Genomic DNA, 21,555 nt, shown 5'->3' with positions numbered 1-21,555 from the left:
AGTATTCCCACGTGATTGATCTAAACTTCTCAGATTATGTGTCTACTAAAAACTGGATAAGCATGGAGCCAGAAGTGGATTGTGTAGGCTGCATTCCACGCGCGCTTGTAAAAAGTGAGTTATCAGAACAGTGGCTTGGAATTTAGGAATCTCGATCGAGGTTTTTTACCCTGCAGGTAAAGTCACTATGCTGAAGTATTGTACCACTCTTCTACCGTTTCTAAAACTGACCATCGGTGCTAATCTCACGAATTTCTAGAAAGATCTGAACCCATGAAAGTATGACTAGTGCTCAGTCTTGCTTAGTATAATTTAGTCGCAATGCTAATTAATTTTCTCGCTACCGGATGACACAGTGCTCAACAGCTAACCACGAAGTGGTGAATCCGAATCTCTCAAGAGATTGTTAAGATTCTAAAAACTGGCTAGTTGTAAGAAAAATGAAAGAGTTCCTTGACTTCTTGGCATAGCGAGACCACGTGCAGCCCAGAATCCAGATAAGCACTCAAATTTTCGCAGGAAAAGAACTAGAACAGTAACGCTTGGACAGTAGAGGAAACAGAGCACTCTGCTGGGGCTATACTAAGCATTTCAGGTGCAAGGAGAACAGTGAGACATAAAAATAAAAATATATCTTTAGTAACCTGAGCATCTACCCAAAAGAAGCCCTTGATGCCGTAGGTGGCCAGACTATGCGGTTCGACCGGAACCAGTGTAATTAGTGAGTGTATGTGTTGGGGAAATTTGGTTATAAACGAAACCCTTTTTAGCATGTATGCGGTTCGACCGGAACCAGTGTAATTATTGAGTGTGTTGGGGAAAGTTTGTTATAAACGAAACCCTTTTTAGCATATCTGTAGGAATGACAACTTTGCAACGGCGTGTCTCACCTATCCATGCTAAATCCCGTTTGTTCTTCACGAGTGACAGCTTATGATTTTTTCATTAGTAATTCATTCAACCAGACGGTCTGTGTAAATTATTTAAACCCCAAGAGACAATTTTATCATCCTCTGCTGTAGAGAAAGCAAGGATTCCTCGGAAAGTGGACGGAATTTCAACTCCTCAGTTCAAAACCGTACGAAAAAAGGATAAAATGATACCGCAAGTTAACTTATCCTCTACAGCATGCGTTTTTTTGTACACTGGTGACAAAACTACTTATTGGCTTCCAAAAAGTAGTTGCTTCTTAACAGAAGCTTTTTTGTGTGTGGCAGTTACACGCTAAAATATGTATAATCGTTGGCGCTAAACTGTTAACTTCACGAGAAAAATTCTACATAATTAATTAATTTTTCTGTCCGTAACTCGCAGAGGAAGAAAGCAAAACTCCAAGTGAGGCTGGCCTAGTATTGGACTGTGGACCAAATGGGAGCTACGTAAATCCTTGTGAAAGCTATTTGAGCACAAATAATTTTGAAACAACGGCATAACTATGTGCAGATCGATTTGTCAAGAGTGCCGCTATCCCCTAAGACTGAAGCTTACTTGGTGAGGAATCGATGGATTTATTGTACGACCTTATCCGTACAGAGTACTTACGCATGTTTCAGACCCAATTATCCGGCAAATCTAAAATCACGGAAATTTTTAAGCGTCTATGCAACTGCACAATCTGTTTTCGTTTATCAGAACCTTTGGAGTTTTTCATGTATGTCTCTAAATCCTTGCCTTCGAATGCTTTTTTACCACTGTTAAAAATACCTTCCTACCAAATCCCCAGGAGGAAAAGTCACTGGACTTGCGGACAACCGAATCAACTTTCCAATCTGCATGCCTCAATGAGTTGCTTCCAATGTTTCATTTATCCTTCATTCCATCAATACGCCTGTTCCAAAAATATGTGTGATGCCAGACTGGTTGGGTAAATTATTAGTAATTTGACGTTGTCTCAGATTGTGGAGACGTTCAGATTGGTATCCGGGGTTTTTATTCTTTTCTTTTTTTACCGGAGGTCACACAAACAGTGAACCACAATGATGTAGATTTTCCCGGAATAAAAGAGTGAGTGAATCACCGAATGAGGGAATTCTATGTTCTCAGTGAAGCTAGGATGGATAGTCTGTTTGGTCAACTTTCCTTCTAGATACATGACGAAAACTGAGGTTGGAGTTCAACCCTTATGGCTCACGAGTGAATCAGGTGCATGCAACATACTGCGGAATCTACGAAGCCATTCAGAGATTCCGGGTGGATAAGTTGCAGAATGAAGAATTTGAGAGACGTTTCATTCCGGCAACATGTCCAGACTTTGGGACGTTACAAGATGTAGTCATTAAGCAAAAGCAACATAGTAATAAAATTAGCTCAACAAGACAGCCTGGATTGTCTCATTTTTGCTCCCGCTGTTAAAGTGGATTTACCACAATAAATGCACTTGAATTCTACAAATCCCGCAGGTTTCTGCGACTGGCCGGAACTTGTCTGGCAGGTTTCACACGTCCGTGGTGCTACCTGACTGAGAACTCCTGACGGACGGGTCAGTCGATCACTAGTTACTGAGTTGTTGTTGTTGTTGTTGTTCGGCCATTGAGCAAACCAATCGCATTGCTCATGCATGAACACGTTCGCCTGTTCAAGCGTGAAAATTCAGCTGCCTCCGGAGTACACCGGCGAAGTAGTGGCAAAACGTTTATGGTGATCCTTCTGACCATTGTACATTTGTAATTTCTTCGTAACTTATCATTACTCAAATTGTACCACTTTCCATCTCTCACTAAAATCTCAGTTTATTCCTCTTCTCTTCATACCGAATAACTTTTGTTTAAATGAACACAAACTAGTCCAACCCAATAGTGGAAAACTTCAGTCCATTGGGCGTTATCGGCATGCGAGTCAAGTTTTGGAGAGTTGATTTTCCCACAAGCCAAACCAAAGAGAATGATAAGCTGGAAAATTGTTATGCGACCAGGGCTAACAGGCTACGTCAAATAGCAAACGCTAAAGTGCAAAAGGCTCAGCAGATCAAACTAAATACTGAATATCTCTCCCCAAATAGTTGTCAGTCCAATGTCATAGGTACATATATTGGCACAGTTGCACTCGCGGTCGGTGGTTCCGACATTTTCCTTTAGTCAATTCCGCACGAGCCACAAGCGTTCATGTCCAAACTGAACTCACACAACGGCCAGGTGAAGAACTATTGAATTGCAATTATATCCGAATGCAAGCGGTGACATATCGATACTGCTCGCTGACATTCCATGGGATCGTGATTCCTGCGATGAATTTCATCTTTATCAGGCAATACTGTCTTTGAATAGAGCACCCCTGATAAACAGGTACATAACAGGTATTTGGAAGCTGTCAATTACTATCACTCTGCGTTCACGCTCATGGAAGAGTCCCGATTTGACCACAGCACAGTCCTACACCACTCCGAGCACATGCATCGTGAATGTATGTGATACCTGAAAAGAATAACTGTGAAACCCCTTTGCTGACGATCGTCCTTTCCACTGCTTCCGTTTTGACGAATTCCGGACACTCCTCTATGGGAAAATACGTGGAATAATATAATAGTAGTGTGAGAAGATTTGGCAGTTTTCAATCAAGGTCGCGTCCTGTCAGGAAGACCAAATTATACTGACCAAACAGCATTGTACAGCTGTTTCATCTTTGTTGGGAATGATCAGCAGTGCGCACTTCATGAGCCTCCGGCAGTTTCAAACCCGTGACCTTTCGGCTAGTGGTTAAACGCCTAACAATGTCGGTCAGTTGCTCGTGCGCGAAAGGTTGTATCCAACCACTGGCTGGACAGTCGCAATTTCTAAACTTTCCGGGGTTCGTGTGACGAAACAGTGGTAAAGCACAGACTAGCTCCACTGGCAGGACGAAATCTCGGCCATAAAATGATAATCTGGAAGTTAAATAATAACAAACTGATGAGTGTTTTGTCAGCTAGTCACCCGCATTGTCACAACAGTAGCTGCCGATCACTAAAACTTGGTGGGATAGGCATCTGGAGTGAAAGGATTGACAGTCTCATGAATCCATGTGTTAAATGCCTGTGCAACAAGATCGTCGTCTCTGAGAAACAGCGTTGAAGGATTTTACTTTTGTTGAGCTTCATTTATTGGTTATACACTTGCGAACTGCAAGTCACGCGCTACAGTAATTTAGAAACCAAGCTTAGTTAATACCAAACTAAAATATTGCGAAATTCGTTTCATTCTAGTCATTTTAAGCTGGCCTTATCTGTTACCATTGCAACCATGAGCATTGTAAACTACCTCATTTGAAATAACGGGATATTCAGGGCATCCGTGATGATTCTGTCATAAGGAAAAAAATTGTTTCTCTCAATAAGTTAAGCGTTTTTTCTATACTTCGTCATAAGTCCGTGATAGTTATAGTAGAGAATAGGGAACGCTATTTTTTCCCTATATTTAGTGCCCTTACTCGCTAAAATATCGCTATTGCACTTCATTATGTGTTAGTCACTGCAAATATTTGTTGAGTTCCTGAGATCTCTCAGCATCGAAGTTACCTCCGTTCACAAAAATCCCCCCCATCGGTCTACTCAGTCACGACAAATCAAGCCAATTTAATGAATTAAGGATTTTTTGCTCACTGCCTGATACCATCGTTTAACAGGCGGATGTCTTTTCGTACGATAAGACTAGGTCTCCCAAACGGTACGCAGACAATAGTGCCATTCCAATGGAAGTTTCATCCTGTAAGTGGAATCAGTTTATGCCGAAAAGCCGAAAACTCCCTGCAGTCATCTCGTCCATTTTAGGACTCATCAGCAGTGCGGATCTCATACTATCCCAAGCGACCTCCTAGCTAATAGCTGAGAAACTTAACCGTTCAGCCACGACCGGATTGTCAGCAGCACTCAGACTAGGTCGCATTGGGGCGGGATATACGGAGTTTCGTGAAAACCTTTTCTGTATAGGCTTGCCTCGCTGAGAGGACGAAATCTCCATTAAAGGTTCTTAAATCACCTCACATACAATCCAAATTCTCAAGAACACGCGGCGGTGGTGAATTTCATGTGGAGGTTTTGGTGACTGCTGTATATCTTATGATCGAAGACGACAGGAAAATTGACGAGAGAAGCGCGAATATGAAGCTAATTATGAATAACGTTCGCCTAGGTGCAAGCAAGCCTACGGAAGCAGGAATTCCCAACTTCACTGAGGATTTAGGCAAAATGAGCAACACAAAGGGATCCATCAGTCTAGTAGACCCAAATTTCAAAGTTATCGTGAAAGTAAACTATCATAGCTAGTGATTGAAGGCTGTCAGGCTGATCAACAAATTTCAGAATAAATCATGAAATATTTACAAAAAGATAGATTTAAACACGACTGCATAAAAAAGTTGGAGCGCGTAGTAAAGTATAGCACAGTTCCTGCTAGTATGATATGCTTGCCTATGTAAGCAGATGAGAAGACAGCGATGAAGTGTTTTGCTGGTAGATGTAATGCGAACATTCAGCAAACATGTGCAAATCACAACTTTGCACCTAAAACCACGTTTATGATGAAAACAGAGGGAGCTGGTTCTGCCACAATGACCAAGTCGCATGCAGCATTACATTTTCTCAAAAAGAGGACAATTACTTTCCATAAATCGTTGCGCAAAAGAGCACAAACTTGTGTATGTAAACTAAGAAATATATCATTTCGCAAAGCGCGCTTGGTGGCATTCGTCTTTGTTCCGTTCGTTTAAATACAGTGCATTGTTTTCAATGATACGTCAATTGAAGCCATCCATGACGCCAAATTGAGGGCTTCGTTCACTGACAGTAAATTTGATGGCGTCGACAACCGGTATAATGGATGGACATTTTATTTCCAAACGTTGGCCTACAACTCGACATCCAAAAGCAATCCACATTTCATCTATTTTTTAATATTTTAGATCAGGTAAGATACGTTGTTGTCATCTGTGGTGTATTTATGCGTCCTACCGTCTTTCCATCCCTGTCAGCCTACTCGATGCATGCCGAATTTTGTTTGATATTGACAGCCAAAATGAACAGTTTGATAAACGTTTTTTATAGAAATTTCGTCGTGCGAGTGAAGTCAATCTATGCTGAAACAAGTGGAAGCACTGTACAGCTGTTTCATTCTTATTGGGAAACATCAGCAGTGCACATCTCATGAAATTCCTGTAGGGAGTCCAGAACCCGTGACCTCCCGGCTACTAGTTTGCACACTTAACCTTTCGGTCTCACACCCCGAACACTTAGGTAATCGTGTTACAAATATACTCCCGGGGAGCTTCTCTACACGACACACTCGTAAGATTGTTGAAACGTTTTTCTATAGCCCATAACTTATTCCGCCTTCCTTCTGGCTCATCAGGTAGGCGCACTTACCGATTTCCCCTGATCTGAACCCTCCATCTGAACCTAACTTGCAGGAGCTTCACGAACTACATTCCTTTGCATTAAATGACTTACCCTGGAGTCCCAGTTTGTTACTCTCAAGACGTCGAGATGTGTCCGCACTTACTGTGATTTATTCGCACTGCATCCTGTTCTCTTATCACCACCGTAGAAAATTGGGGTGAATAAACAACGAATCACTCAGGTGTAACAGCTCTCTCGGTGCCTAGTCGACACGTGACCCGGAGAAAGCAGGAGAGCTGCCAGCTTGTCCAAATCTACACAGGGATAGTCGAGGTCCCGGTCAGTAATCAAGGGTTAACATGAGCTCAAAAACTTGTAAAATTTCGATGGGAATCTTATGCTAGCTCTGCCTATCCTGAGTTTTAGTTGAATTCGAAGTTCCTGCGTCCAAACCGGTTCCTACAAAATAAAAGCAATATAGACAATCGGCATCACGATATAAATTTCCCGGTATTCAAAGATCCATTGTTAAAAATGCAAACGGGTACTAATACAAGAAGACAGGAGTAAGAGGTAAAAAGCAAACCCAATCAATTTTCGATTCCCAGGTAAATGTTACTGCGGCCGGGCTACCGCGGACGCTGCACCACATCACAAGTGTACGCTTAGTCTCACCGTTTGACACATGACCAAACAGACAATAATAATGAAGCTACGGCGGCAAGTCTGACGAACCTCCAGAGAGTCCCAGAACCTAAACCGTCGGGCCGCTAGCGGTGATCATCAGTCTTCTTTTTCGGTGTTGTCTTCTTATTTTTCCTATTCGTATGCTATCAAAAAGCCAATCAGTGTCTCAGAAGAAGTGCTAATACGCATTAGATGTGAACCCTTCATATCAAGGGGCCGGTCAATACGTGGTGTTACTGAAAGATGAGTGGCGCCACATCCCTTTGGGAAGCAAACCACTCGCATTGTTGACACAATTGGTACCAGCTAATATCTGGGTGGCTGTGAGTTGAACTAGCCCCGAACACTTGCAAGGTGAGCGTAGCAAATAATTTTCTGAAGTGAGTAAATGGTTATTAACTCAGAGGATTAGTTGTCACGGCGTCGGTCTGTGTAAAATCGCTGGAGGCAGTATCGGCACTCTGACAGTGACTCCATGTCGTCATCTGGTGATCAAGAGGAGTGAAGAACTTAGATACACGCCAAACTTATGCATACCTTGCAAAGTGACAGGTCCCGTGTATATTCAAATAACGCCACATGTATATCCAGTACGCCTTGCTCCGAAGGAACGGACCGCGTAAAAGTTCCAAATTATGCCCAATCGATTGGACTGAGTCTACCGGGCAGTAGAATGCCCACACCAAGTACCAATTGTGATGGACTTATCCCGCGTTGTTTAGTGTTACTTTATTGTACTCTTTCCTATTCTGTCACCAGTTATGTACAGAAATGTGTGTGTACAAAGGTTGCTTATCCTCACACACAATTTGATGGTTAATTTGCCTCCTCGTTACAGAAATGAAAAAATCCTAGTCCCACACTATCGGCAGTCTGATAAACTAAGTTGCACTGTGTTCATAGCAGTACCATTAGAACTCCAACGCGTCACTCACAAATTTCTGAAGATCAGAAGTGCTCTAGAGCACTACTTAAATAAATGAAGGAATTCAGGGCCCGTTTGCCCACCGATTTGGTTTTAAAAGGGAAGGCACATTTGTATCGCGGCGGAATCTCTCTTCCTTTGAATTTCCTTGGAATTCAGATGACTCTCCCGTTAAAAACAAATGGGGTTGCGAGTGAGCATACTTCGTGAATTTTGCACATTTGGGTTCAAACAAAAAATACTGTTGTTGGAAACTCGGGTACTGCGCGTAGTTGATGAGCCTCGTGTGCTGTTAACGATTTTCCGAAAACTTATGAGTAGTTTTTTTCAATAGTTTGGGACCTGTTGACGAGTTTATTGATAGATAGTAATGTACGCAGGTTACAATGTTAAAATGTCCGGTTCTGGAAAAAATAACTTGTGTTTACCGTCAAACAGCAGGAAAGTGTAATTTGTTTTCAGATCAGTAATCCAAAATGAGTTATCTTCGCTAACTCACCAGCGATTTCAACTAATGTGTGCTGTGTGGTGTTTTTTTTCTGAAGCAGTCGAATGAATGAACCATCCAATATGGCTAGAAAATAACATGTTAGCTCTTACTGTTTCTTTTTGGATAAAAACGCGTCAAGATTGATAAGGCACAACTCTTAAGGAACAGGAAACTATTAGCAATAGGTTTCTATAAATGTCTGTCCCAAATGCCGAGATTTCTCCCAAAGGTAGTGCACAGTGTAAGATGCAATGTGAATTCTAGAAAAAACAACGACGCTATTAAAAGCCGTATTCGTCACAGCGCCAGACTAATCAAAGATAAGACGGTGACCGAGACAAGAATCAAGTAAAGTAAAGTATCTCACGTTTCTACCAACGTGGGATGCACAAGAATGGAGAATATTCATTGGAAAGAACAGGTTTATTCTGATCTATGAATACATTTCGATAACAGTATCAAGATTTCGGTGAGTAAATCTATGGTGTGATTCTGCAGTGTTTTGTGCAATGGTTGAGATATGTAACCAATATATCCGCTCTATTCCTGTTTCTTTTCATACATGAAATCAAGCCTGAGATATGACGGTCTAACATGACGATATCTCGATTCACAGAACCCTGGCCATTGCCCAACATTGTTGAAGTCCTGAGAACTGATTAACTGGCAACTTCCGTCAAATACTCCCAGAGATATTTTGAAATAGTACGTCGAGGACACGTTATTCTACTGATGCTCAAATTAAAATTGTGTGTAAAGTTCACGATTCGCATAGCTATCATTGATTGCTTGGTTCAGAAGGGCCGCAGAGAAGCTGCAATTTCTTTCGTAATACGACACATGAGGAAACTGTTTTTAAATTCGTCCTAAGGAGGGGTTAGAACACATCCTTAGGTCTCCAAAGGAATCTTTAGGAATGTACTGGGTCATAAAGCAAGCCTTTTCACAGCAAAAATAACACTAAAAATGCCTCCTGAGTACCACCAGGGATTCGCAGCGCCAAACATTATGTAGGCAGTCCTCTTGTCGGGGTGCATGGCATTCAACAAGAACAAAAGATACAAACCTCTTCACACATTTCCTAAGCTGGTGTCGGGTTTGAGTTGGACAGGCGGCAAAGGGTATCGGTTATTCACTCGATGGCCTGGAAATCGGTCGCTAAGCAATTATGTCAAATTTCGACGAAATCACCACAAAAGTCCCAAATCTCACACTACCCACAATATATAGGTAGCTCAGTGGAAGAATAAACTTCACCCGATGAGTGAAACTTCTATCTGAGAAGTCGTTGCTTGGGGAGCCAGTCAACACTTGTGATCGCGTGATGTGGATCCCTAGATTGAAGGATGAGTGGCGCTATATTCTACCTAAGTGCGAATTAATCACACTGCTGATCAGGCACTCGTGGCCGAACGGTTACGTGTTCAAACTACTAGCTGGGAGGTCGCGGGTTCGAGACTCTTCGGAGTTTCGTGAGATGCGCACTGCTGATGATTCCTAATAAGGATGAAACAGCTGTACAGTGCTTCTCGGCTGCTCAGGATAGACTGGCTTCACTTACAGTACAAAACCTCCACAAAACTCCCAAATCTCCTCACACTACCTACAATTATATCAAACTTGACTGGACGGGACCCATAAATTCTGGGTCTTTTGTCAGAACCATGGAATTCCGTTCCGAAGGTAAGCTGTGAAGTTATATTAACTTACTGCAGGATGGAGCTTACCCTCGTAGTCAAAACAATGTACGAGAAAGCATCATAAAAAAAGAGGAAGAAAAGATAAAATCGATGAAGGTTTTACTTTTAGTTAAAAATAATCAGAACATTTAAAACTGTTTTCGCAGCTAACAAATGCTGGCAGGAACCAATTAATGCAATCCAGCTTTTCAGTTGCCTCCTCGAGTATCTTACCTTTTGGATAGAGTTGCGTTTGTCTACCAGAACTTTCGAGCATGTTCTCAGAAACATCGCGCTCCAACTGAATGACATCAGGCCATATTTCTCGTCACTTCCCTAACTTCACTGCTTGCCAGAGAATCAGTTAGAGTGCAAAACTCTCTAAATTGTCGCATAATATGGCGACAGCAGCAGCCTCTCGATGTTACAAAGACTTGAAATTGTTGCCAGCCCTCTTCGCCGTTTCAAGGCTGATAAGGCTACACTTCATTCTTGGATGTGACCTTTGATCGTCAACGTTCCTTCACTTCTGCCTTGAGTTATCATTCATCGTCTCTTCTTGAGATCCCTGTAGTTGTTGCCAGAAGTCTTCGCCGTTTCGAGGCTGATAAACCTACACTTCATTCTCGGATGTGACCTTTGATCTTTAACGTCTCTTCTTGAGATCCCCGCCTGAATGAGGAGTTCCCATCACACTTATGTGTATATCGGTTCAATGGGGTCATCATCCAGTAAACCCCTGGCATTCTGGGCAGCACTCATGGAAAATATCACTTGTGGGATGAGTAACAGTAGACGAAAATAGTATGCTTACGTCACCGGTTTGCTTCAGAATTGCGGTCACTTGGATTCGGTTTTAGTCTCCCTTTAAAACCAAATCAGTGTGTAAATGCGTGTTCCACGAATTATGTCTGATCTGGATCCAAGTAAAACATAAGATAGAAGAGGCCGCACCTACCCAGTCAACGAAACCCGTCGTGGGCTTCCGAAAAATTTTCATTAAACTTATGTGCGTTGTCAAAACAGTGTACTGTGTTATCCCAAATGTCGTACGAACTGTGCCGTACTACTGGTTAATGAAAATCAGCAACGAAAGATTCACCGGTAGAGCAAAGTGGGTTTGCGAAGATGTTGACCCTTTCGTTACCTGGCGGAACATCACAGTTACGTTCGTAGAACTTAACACCGATATGTCGTTCGAGCGGTAACGACTGTAGTCTGGAAATAAAAAAAGACCTATGGATCAAGAGCAACAGTCAGTCTTGCTCACTGAGTTTAATAAATTAATTCTAGTGAAATTGAAACTTAATGAGGAACCGATAATGTGCGGGTGGCCGGGGAATGATTCTGGAAAGTTCTCACAAAAAACACACTTTCATGTGTGCTGTAGCATCCTAAGTGGTTTGGTCACGGTTTCGCCCGTTTGGAAACAGGTCCTGCACAGCGATGAACCTTACGTCCTTGGTGATTCAGCAAACAACGTCACAATTCAGTCAACTTGTACATCCACGTTCATCTGATCAGTGAGAAACTGACTTCCCAAATGTGAGCCTTAGAATCTCGGTAAAAAAGGGACCAAAATCCACCATATAAATGGAATGAATGTATTTACTCAATGATCCCCGATCTGCATTAATTTCCTAAGGTTACTTGTGAACTTCCAATGGACCGTACGATTTTTCTGTTCTTTTCTTATCCTCGCTGCTGTTGCGACCCACCCATAAAAACTTTACAAGAGAGCAACAGAAATACCCGAATATGAATTGTCGTGGTGATCGATTTTACTGCTGAAGTCTGTTTCATTCCGCTCTTTCTGGTTGCATTCAGTCGAGTTGGACAAACAGATGGATTTGCGAAAGCATTTAGCGTAGAAATCTTGTTGCTGAAGTTCTTTCGGTCGATATAAACACCGCAAGGAACCGTATCAAATGAAGCAAGATGGGACAGTGCAACGATAAACGACTCTTTGTTTAGGAGAGACTGAAAACAGACTGAATGTATGTTACCATTGGAATGTAATTATTTATTGCCATGGCTCGAGTATCTTTCAAACGCTGACTAAATCTGGTTCTTCTGTTGAAACTACTCTGTCCAATTCATAAACTATTGATTTGACGCCCATTTTTAAGGTAAAGAAAACCCAAACCAGCGCTTTCAACTATCCACATCAATTACACCACCAGGATGCACCATCTTTTAATTCATCATATCAAGCTGCAGACAAAGTTGACAATAAAACCGAACGTGCGAATACAACTGGAGTTCAACAAGACTCACTTTCGAACATCATCTGGGGTGGTTTGGATTTCCTTACTTCGTGGTTCCCCCAGTATGTTCACATAAGTTGCTGGCGTACTGCATGCAATAAATGACGAGATTAACAGTATTCCTACAAAAGGCTGTGAGAACCATATTCAGTTCTTCACGGAATTGACCCAATGTGGTAGGTTTATTGATGCACCAATTAGTCAAACAAGGTTGTTACCGAAGACGACGCCGTGATTCAGTAAGTGGTTAACCTTTCAGAGATGTCAACAAATTGCTATCTTCCTTGGTGTTTTGCGTTAATTTGGTCCCGGGACTCTTTTTCTTTTCTTTCCGTCACGGAAATCATACAGTTTTCTGGTGCAAATTTGTACGCATTTAGGTACAACTTTCCCCGAGATCCTCCACTCGACTTCCTAGCAAGCTTGAAACAGAACTTTCTAGCTCCAGGAGGATCTAATTTTGACCATTGATTCACAAAAAACTTTCATCATCAGGAACAGACATGACCAATAAATGGAGAATAATCGGATCTTCACTTATACAGCTTTTACCTGAGTATTAATAATCCTACAATATTTAGCAGGAATTTCAGTCTTTTCCGTATAACTCATAGTCAAAATGGAATCCGAATCTAAATTAGCTACACTCAAAACACCCAAAGTTTCAGTGAACACAAAAAAGTGCCGAACGCATCTTGATCAGACTTTGTTTTCTTCAGCCATTTTACTAGATCGATGTGCGGCACGGACAGCTTAAGTTCAAAACGCGCGCGTTGAAAGAAGCATGCAGAAGGAGAACCAGTCTCCAGAGGGAGCCAGATATAACGAACCTGACTATCAAATCGTTTGTAAACTGGCGTGTTTTTATGTATTGCTTAGGGTCTCGTGGTCCAATTTATCAATGGGAATCGCAGTTGAGATGGGTCCAAGTGAGGAGACCCTCACCGCTCCATCTCTTCGTCCGCTGGTAGTGCCGCTGAATAAGTATTATACGTTGAGAGTATGCCCTCAGAGTAGTATGAACATTTGTCGCTTTGATCCTCAGGTACTGACTTCGGTGATAAAAAAATGTCCCCAACAACTGCTCGCACAAGCACCGATTCTGACCGACGAGACGTTCAAGTTCGACCGCATTCACAGGGACAGCATGTCGCCGTAGTGATATACCATAGAACGTGATATGGCACCTTTGTAGGAATTTTCTATGTCTTAGGACAAATGGTCTTGAATAAATTCGAATATACTGGTTGCAATGGCAAATGTTGTCATTGGGCTCTTGGTGAGTCTGGAGGTCTGATATTGATTTGATTAATTGTCTGAGTTGTCCGATAACCAGGGTTACTTGGTAAACTTCGAATTTAATTGGAAAGCATAGGAAAGCTAACCCAGACGTTACAGAAGTATTACATGTGCGTAGCTTATGGGAAAGAAAAAAGACCATAACCCAAAAAATTAAAACTACTGTGAACACCCGACACTGCACTTTAGCAGAGGAGAGACGTCTAATGACAACTCCAGTTTTTTGAAGCCATAAGGACTGACAATCAAGAGAGTCGACTCAAAATAAGAATAGAAATGAAAAACCCTGATACAATGCGTCGATTTCCGAAGCTTTGTAGATATGAGCCAAAAAGATCTCGCGAAATGACTCGGTTGCAGAGACGGTAAAATCTACGAAGTCATACGAAAAATCGTTACAGATGCTGAGACATCTGAGCCAAAACCAAGTGGCACAAGGAAGGAACCCAACACTCCCAAAAAAGTTCTTATACAGTCAGCCACCAATTGACAAAGACGTTAATTTCAAAAAAGTGATTCATTTCCGAGCCGGCCATCTACGGAAAGAGCTCAATGCAGCACAGCCGAGGATGCACTTCGATGGTGACCAATTCTTCAATACAAACATCATAGATAAAATTTGAGTTAAATATTCCCCTCCGGTTATTTACTAACTCGTCTACGAACGTCCAGTGAACTACTTAGGTCAAGCGATTCGCCTCCTATGTGAAACGATGGCTATTAGGAATGAAGACCCTTCTCTTTACCCATAAGCGAGACACGCTACCTTGGCTAATCAGTCAAACTCCCCGCAGTGAGTAGATAGTGCCCTTGTTTTCTTTCCAGCAATAAGACAATAGCGTGTGATATCTTAACACAGATTTCTACTTTATTGTTGTGTTTGTCTCATAGGACAATTGAATACGAACGTAGAGAATTCTCATTTTCTAAGGATTGATATAAGGATATTTTCACATATTCAAATGCTCATTGTGATAATAGTAACTAGCGCTGTAAGTGAAGGTAGCTGACAGGCAAAGGTGAATCATGAGAATGTGGCAAGTTGACCATGCTAAAACCTCACTACCGGTGAAAAAAAGAGAAGAAAAAAGAGGTCTTCGCTGCGGAGTTGTTTATTAGAAGACTCCAATTGAACAGTTACAGACTATTGTTCAGGGAAGCAAATCTCTCGTATGCATCTTGTTTACGAAAACCGAACATCGATCTTCTCCTTGAACACGTCTTCCTGAACTTTCCTGGATATTCGTTGACTGTTGCTCAAATGCAAGCAAATGCCACAAAGTGGCTCCACAAAGTCCATAATAGATCCCACCTCTCACAGACGCGAAGAAAGAGGTCTTCGCTGCGGAGTTGTTTATTAGAAGACTCCAATTGAACAGTTACAGACTATTGTTCAGGGAAGCAAATCTCTCGTATGCATCTTGTTTACGAAAACCGAACATCGATCTTCTCCTTGAACACGTCTTCCTGAACTTTCTTGGATATTCGTTGACTGTTGCTCAAATGCAAGCAAATGCCACAAAGTGGCTCCACAAAGTCCATAATAGATCCCACCTCTCACGAGACGCGAAGAGGATTTAGGGGGAACATACTACTGGCATGCCTCAGCAGTAGTATGTACCGTATGCACCGGCAATTTTCATCTTGAAAATCTTTTCTTTCATGTCATCAGATATGATAATAAATGTCCTATAACTGGTGTTTCCAGTTATATCTAACACAAACGGCGTGTCCGAATGAAGGGAAACAACTTCACTTAAATTTGGATTTTAGTAGGGTTACTGGGTACTTAGACGCCCATGGTGGTTAGGTTACATCACGTATTTGAAAATGAATTTGCCTAGCTAGGTTGCCTTTACTTAGCTGCATAACGATAAAACTACTTAAAAGTCTTGGATTTACATCAAGCCCCTCAGTGTATGCAAAACGGTGCTCCAGTTTGCCATACCTTACATGTGAACCGGCCTTTGACTGGAGTTAATGATTGTACAAAAAGTAAACTACATCCGGTGTATGGTGCCATTTCCACCGGCATTCTACTAGGACTAAAAATGAAGCATCCATACAGACATACGATGAGTGCAACTGGGTAAATATACTACTGGGTCAGTTGGTTAGTCCGTCATTTGGCAATCACTCAGTTAGCAGAGAAGAGCCGGGGATGATCCGCTATGTCAGTTTCGGGAAACCAGTGAAATATCGAGTGGACTACAGTTACATCCCTATGGAGAGAATGCCACTAAGAAAATACCACCCACTGTTGCATTTCAGTATATCGCATTGCCTTCCAGGAAGGAAGAGTGTAATCGGAACATCACATGATCAACAGCCGCTGCCAGTTATGTCGCATATCGCATCCGATGGGACAAGCAAAAAGTACAACTTTTCTACTCAACAGGATCAGTAATAAGATGTGAAATCACGTGACGCACCGTCATATATGTTCCACAGAGATTATCACAAAGTCCGCGAAGAATGTTCCTCGGTCAGGTTCTGTGAACGACTTTTCTAGCGAATGAGGATTCTGCACATCCAGGAACGTTGAAGTATACAACCATGCGCATTACCTTCAACATGAATCAGTTGGTGTGCAAAGAATGTACGAAGTCGTGTGTCATTAATAGTCATTATGGTATTCCTACACAGATTCATACCATTCAAACAGCATCTGATAGCCTGAACTCGACAAACTCTGTCGTCGAGTAGCGACTCCTTTCATTTTGTCACAAACGCCTCGGTATATTCAGGAGAAGCGCTCTCACTTATCAGAAAGCCTGAGGTTATTAACTCTTATAGCTCCTATCGAATGGTGTTTACCAAATACTGTGGAAGCTTACGTTTGGGCACTTTCTGTCCATTTGGCTGTCAAGCTACGAGTAATGTCTCGGCACAAAACTGTTTAGGTGGATACCATAAACAAATATTTGCATGTTCCACGATTATGCTCATCACATTTTGTCAGCTTCTGTTACCATCTTTCGGGAGCAGATTTAGTCCATTGAACTGAATGAGATGCAGTGACACTAGATGTGCAAGTAAATGTGTTTTACGTCTTGTCCTAAAAAACAGCATGTGAGACTGAGAAAATATAGATACCATCATGATGCGGCAATTCTGTGAAACAGTTTGATCCCCACAGTATGGTGGGAACCAATGGGACGGTTAGGTAAACTGCTCCAAGTAAATGTGTTTTACGTCTTGTCCTAAACAAAACAGCTCGTGAGACTGAGAAAATATAGATGCCCTCATGATGCGGCTCTTCGGTAAAACAGTTTGACCCCCACAGTCTGGTGTGAACCAATGGGACGGTTAGGCAAACTGGTCTGTCACTTCATTGTTTGCGTGATTATGAACACGTGAACTAAAACAGAAGACTAATTGGACTTGTCAATCTTTATGCTACAAGAACTTGATATGAAACTAACAGCCGATTGTGGAGCGATTTGTAAGCAATCGAACCGTTAATCAAGCTGCTGCTCTTGTCCAGTCAAGTAGTGACCGAATGGCCGTGTTTTCAGACACACTAACACGTGATTGCGAGCGTAAATACAGATACTACTTTCCCCATAAGTGGTTTGCACACGTCTATGAGAAGTGATCACTTTGCTAAAGATTGTAATGTTTGGTTCTGGTATATTGACTTACACAAGATTTTCGTCTGTTTTAGTGTTCCAATTCGGTTTTCCACTTGCTACTTTATGTGCCTCCGGCTGTCCTGTCTAAATCAAACCAATCATCTAACAGTAACACGCTGCTATTCGACAGCCACGACCGGTTTCACCCTTCTTAGGGTTTACCAGGTAGGCGCAGTCTCCAAGTTTCCATCAGCCTTATGTCCTGGTTGAATTAGACATATTTCCACAAACACTGTCATTTCCACATGAATTTGGTACTGACAAAAGACTCGGCTACATCCCACTCATTCTACGGTTGTGATGACCCGCACCCACCTTATGGGCTCCGAAAATGGTAAAATCGGTTGTTGAAGGGTTTTCTGAGTAGTGTGTTGCATATAGACGACAACTATCGCGTCATCTTGAATATCGTACCAACTGCAGCACATTCAGTGGAAGCGGGCCAGTAAACGAGAGATTTAGCAGGATTCAGGCAAGTTTTCCGTCAGAACTAAATTCCTGGTAAAGTGAGAGTAGTCTCCCAAAGCGAATAAATTAGACGGCTGACATAAGACGAAACGTCGAACTATGCGACACGAACTACCAAACCCTGCCCTTTGGATTTATCAATATTTTTTACTCGCCATCTTCAACAATATTTTTGGACGTCAGTCCGGATTTGGAACTTTCCATAGTGAATGGAAGCGCCTTCCATGTATCTAACTCCTCCGTTATCGCGACCGTGTAGGATTTCTGGCGCGGGAGAGTGGATAGTTATTGGCCATTTGCCATCTTTGACTCTCGGGCTCAATTGTGGTTAATGATGAAGCAACAACTTAAAATTTTGAGGACAGAGGGTAGAAAGCCCGTTCTTACGAAGCGGGGATTGTTCAAATTCAATGAGCTACGCGTGGTTAGTTCGTTGCCATTTTCACTCGCGGCCTTCTGTAAAACAATGCAGTCAATCAGACTACCCATTTGGGCGAATTCCTCTGAAAGTATGCCTTCCTGGCTCTCTAACAGAGTTGCAAGATCTATTGACAGTTTGTTGTGGGCACTTCTCTTAGACACGCAGCATCCTGCAATGGCATTCACAGTTATCCACGAGAATAGTCTGAAATTATCACAGAGATCCAGGATTGGAATGTTCTCCACAGCCGTGCGTTCAAAACCGACTGACCAAGTTCCGTGCTCACTGTGATCTAACCAGTTCAACCCTGTGCTGATTAATCAAGGAACAGCTCAAGGCCAGTCAGTCGGCCCTGAAGACTCTTATTCACTACCTGGCTTCAGACACTCCGATTCCCTACCCAGCCTGTAATAACATGTATCCGATTCTTGTACTACCTGATATGACACTTTGATATGACACTTTTGATTACGCAAAAACATATTCGTTGACTGGCTTAGACTTACGCCCTTATTTACGACAGTCTCTGTCTAAATGAGAGTTTTCCACCCACCTGCAGGTATATTTAAGTTAAATCAGGCGGTACTACACCGTTATTTGATTTTAAAAAAAAGGTATACGGTATCCGGAACACCTAACGACGTTAACGCAGCCTTCTGACTATCAGCAACGACATTTCGAATTTTGTTAATGCATACGTTAGTTGGAGTCAATCCTCCATTTGCACTGCATAGATCACTACTTTTGATCACTACTGTCAACAATACCAATGCTTATTCCTTGTACTGAACGTCCAGTGACTTGGCTTCAATTTCTTACAGATAATTCCCATCCACACAAAACCGTCTGCCAAATACTCAATTGTGTTTAGGGATAAACCTCCGTTCCACAATTATCTAAACCTTACACGCAGCACGTGCATAGGCAAGATTCAACTGGTTCATAGGATCTTCGCCTCTTTTACAGACATGCATGCGTATGCAGTCGCTATAACATCAAGTTCATTTATCCATGGGCTAAGTTGCAATATGCGGTTCACTTTCACGGCAAGTGAAGGTGTGATAGAAGGCGGAAGGAGGCAGAGAAAGCTGAGTTCACTTCCATTTCGGAATAGAATCGTCTGTTTGTCTTTTTCGTGCTTAAAATTTTCGGCTATTGTGTGTGTGCGCGCGCTTGACTAACATTCGTTCGGCCGGAAGGATGATGTGCGATGCATAAACACGCCAGCGCACAGACAGAAATCTGTTCAGTTAGAAAACGTGACACACTACTCATAAAGTTGCTGAAATTATAAAGCAGATAGTTATTTGGACCCCCTGTGAAAATCAAATAGAGATTCAAAGGAGTGCATTTGGCTGCTCAGTTGGAACATGTCATCGCTGGGGCTTTTTACGCGTTTGGTCTGTATGTTTCTCGTGTCACTTCCCTGGGGCTCTTCAGACAAGGTGATTAGACACGTACAGTGACTATCCACATTCGCCTCTTATCAACACTTTGCATGACCGTTAATGCTCATACTTTGGCCTAAGATGAGTGGTGTGAAAGTAAGGATTATAGCTTTTGCCATAATTAGCATTTGTTTGGGTGATTGTCATGTTTAACTCTCTTGCACTATTCCGGGTGCAAACCGCTGATCACTATCTTGCTGGTTACATCGCAACGGAATAGTTCAGTTATTTTCGAAGCAACTGGTCGGCGGATATGTCACGACTGCCAGTGGCGTGCAGAACACTGTTGGATGGATAGGTGCTCTATGCGGCTGATCTAGTGGAAGAGTATGAACCGAGTGAAGCTTGCAAACATGGTCAAGTGCTCAGCCGGAGTGCTCAGTACGAAGATAAACCAATCAAGTAGATTTGAGGCAAACAAAAAGCCTGATGTTGCGTGTCTGTAATGGGCATTTGTCTCCACTGTCTTGTTTGGATACTCGGAAGAAGTAAAGTGCCATTACCCAGTAAATCGCGTGTTTAAGTGCCCGAAGTGAAAGTAAAAAGACCAAGCTCAGCAGAAATAACGGAATCTAGCGGGAGTGTAGCCGATCGTGTTCGGTCGCCGAGATCCCGCTTGTAGGCTGTTTTGTGGGTTGCTTTAGAAAGCCGGCAGAAGATTGCACGGTGATCAACGTGCTAGTCTCAGAAACCGCTCAAAAATGCTCTCTCCATTCCGGGGGAATCACAGTTATCAGTCCAAAACCTGAGGATTGTATCGGCATTATTCGCCATTCTTTACACCTTTCGTCGGATGTCCAGTGATGCTCGATCGTGGTCGGTCCACCATCTGAACGGCACCGTGGCAGTTGGAGTCGGTTGACCCTCGTTTGTTCAAAGACGCTAATTAGCTTAAACTTTAGTAATGATTTAAAAAAAAGCAAATTGGTGGTGCTAATTGAACAGCTGAAGCCCGCGCTGGCTTGCAGTGAAAAGGCTCCGCTGATTTACCGGAGGAAGGTTGTAAGCTGGCCCGACCATAGGCCTATACTCCCACATCCTTCGGCTCCCGAAAAAATGTTCCACCCCTTGGCAAGTTCCGGGTTTGCTGGCTCATCACAGTCTTCTATGAGATACATCTTATCATGTGCCTGTTCGTCCCGTCTACATCTACGTTATATGGACTGTGGTCATACATCTATCGACCTTCTTGTCACCGTCGATCCAGGATTTTCGGAACATGTGTAACTGATTCCTTATCCAGTTCCTGTGGCTCAGGTAACTGCTGGGCTTTCCGTTCGTAACAGCCTTTTTGAAGCCATGTTCTTTTAAGCTGGCGCTTGGGAGTCCAAAATGACTCGGCAACAAAGCGATCGCCAGTGATGTGCGCGTTCTGCGGCAAAGTATCCACTGCGCAGGTGAGCGTCCATTCACTGTGGTTGGTGCTTCTATGGCACCGGATAATGGTCCTCTTCGACATCTTCCGCGATCGTCAAGATAAGTCTCGCTCTTTTTCACGGCAGACTTTCTATCATCTTTTGAATGGCTCTATGACCGACTTCCAAACGGTGCTCGAATCAACAACTTTGAGTGAATTGCTGAAACTCTTTGCTGTTAAACTGTCGTACATTTTCCAGGAACAAAAATTCAGGAGCCCCACACATGCTCAACCACTACCTACCAAAGTAAGCCTAATTTTCAATTACGAAACCCCTGCTGAGGCTGCAGGATAGGGAGTGGCAACGCGAAATATGACGACATAATCTCGTTTAGTGCCGTGAGATCTTCCCAACCTTTTAAATCTGGCTCAAGTGATTCTTTTTATAAGTTGCTAAAACCTCGGAACGACAAGACGTGTACCAGCGAGCAAAGTTACGCTGGTCGCCTGAGTGTCGATCAATAACGCGTCGGCACCGCGATGTAACCTTAAATTTCTGCGCTCGGCAATGTATG

The 21,555-nt window shown here is 42.6% G+C and overlaps 1 protein-coding gene across 1 annotated transcript in view; it reads left to right on the top strand.

The window, feature by feature from the left end:
- T265_15463 (hypothetical protein) overlaps positions 1–21,332 on the top strand; it is a gene marked incomplete at both ends in the record, with an annotated part of 33,025 nt that extends 11,693 nt beyond the window's left edge. Inside the window, 3 exons of the mRNA XM_009178251.1 lie at positions 12,215–12,414; positions 20,936–21,020; positions 21,126–21,332. Of these exons, the coding sequence (XP_009176515.1) occupies positions 12,215–12,414; positions 20,936–21,020; positions 21,126–21,332 (492 nt within the window). The remainder of the gene's footprint in view (positions 1–12,214; positions 12,415–20,935; positions 21,021–21,125) is intronic.
- Positions 21,333–21,555: the final 223 nt, after the last annotated feature.

The sequence above is a fragment of the Opisthorchis viverrini genome (assembly GCF_000715545.1).
Source record: "Opisthorchis viverrini unplaced genomic scaffold scaffold1619, whole genome shotgun sequence".
NCBI lineage: Eukaryota > Metazoa > Platyhelminthes > Trematoda > Opisthorchiida > Opisthorchiidae > Opisthorchis > Opisthorchis viverrini.
The sequence above is the reverse complement of the archived record's forward strand: the minus strand, read 5'-3'. Positions and strand labels throughout refer to the sequence as shown.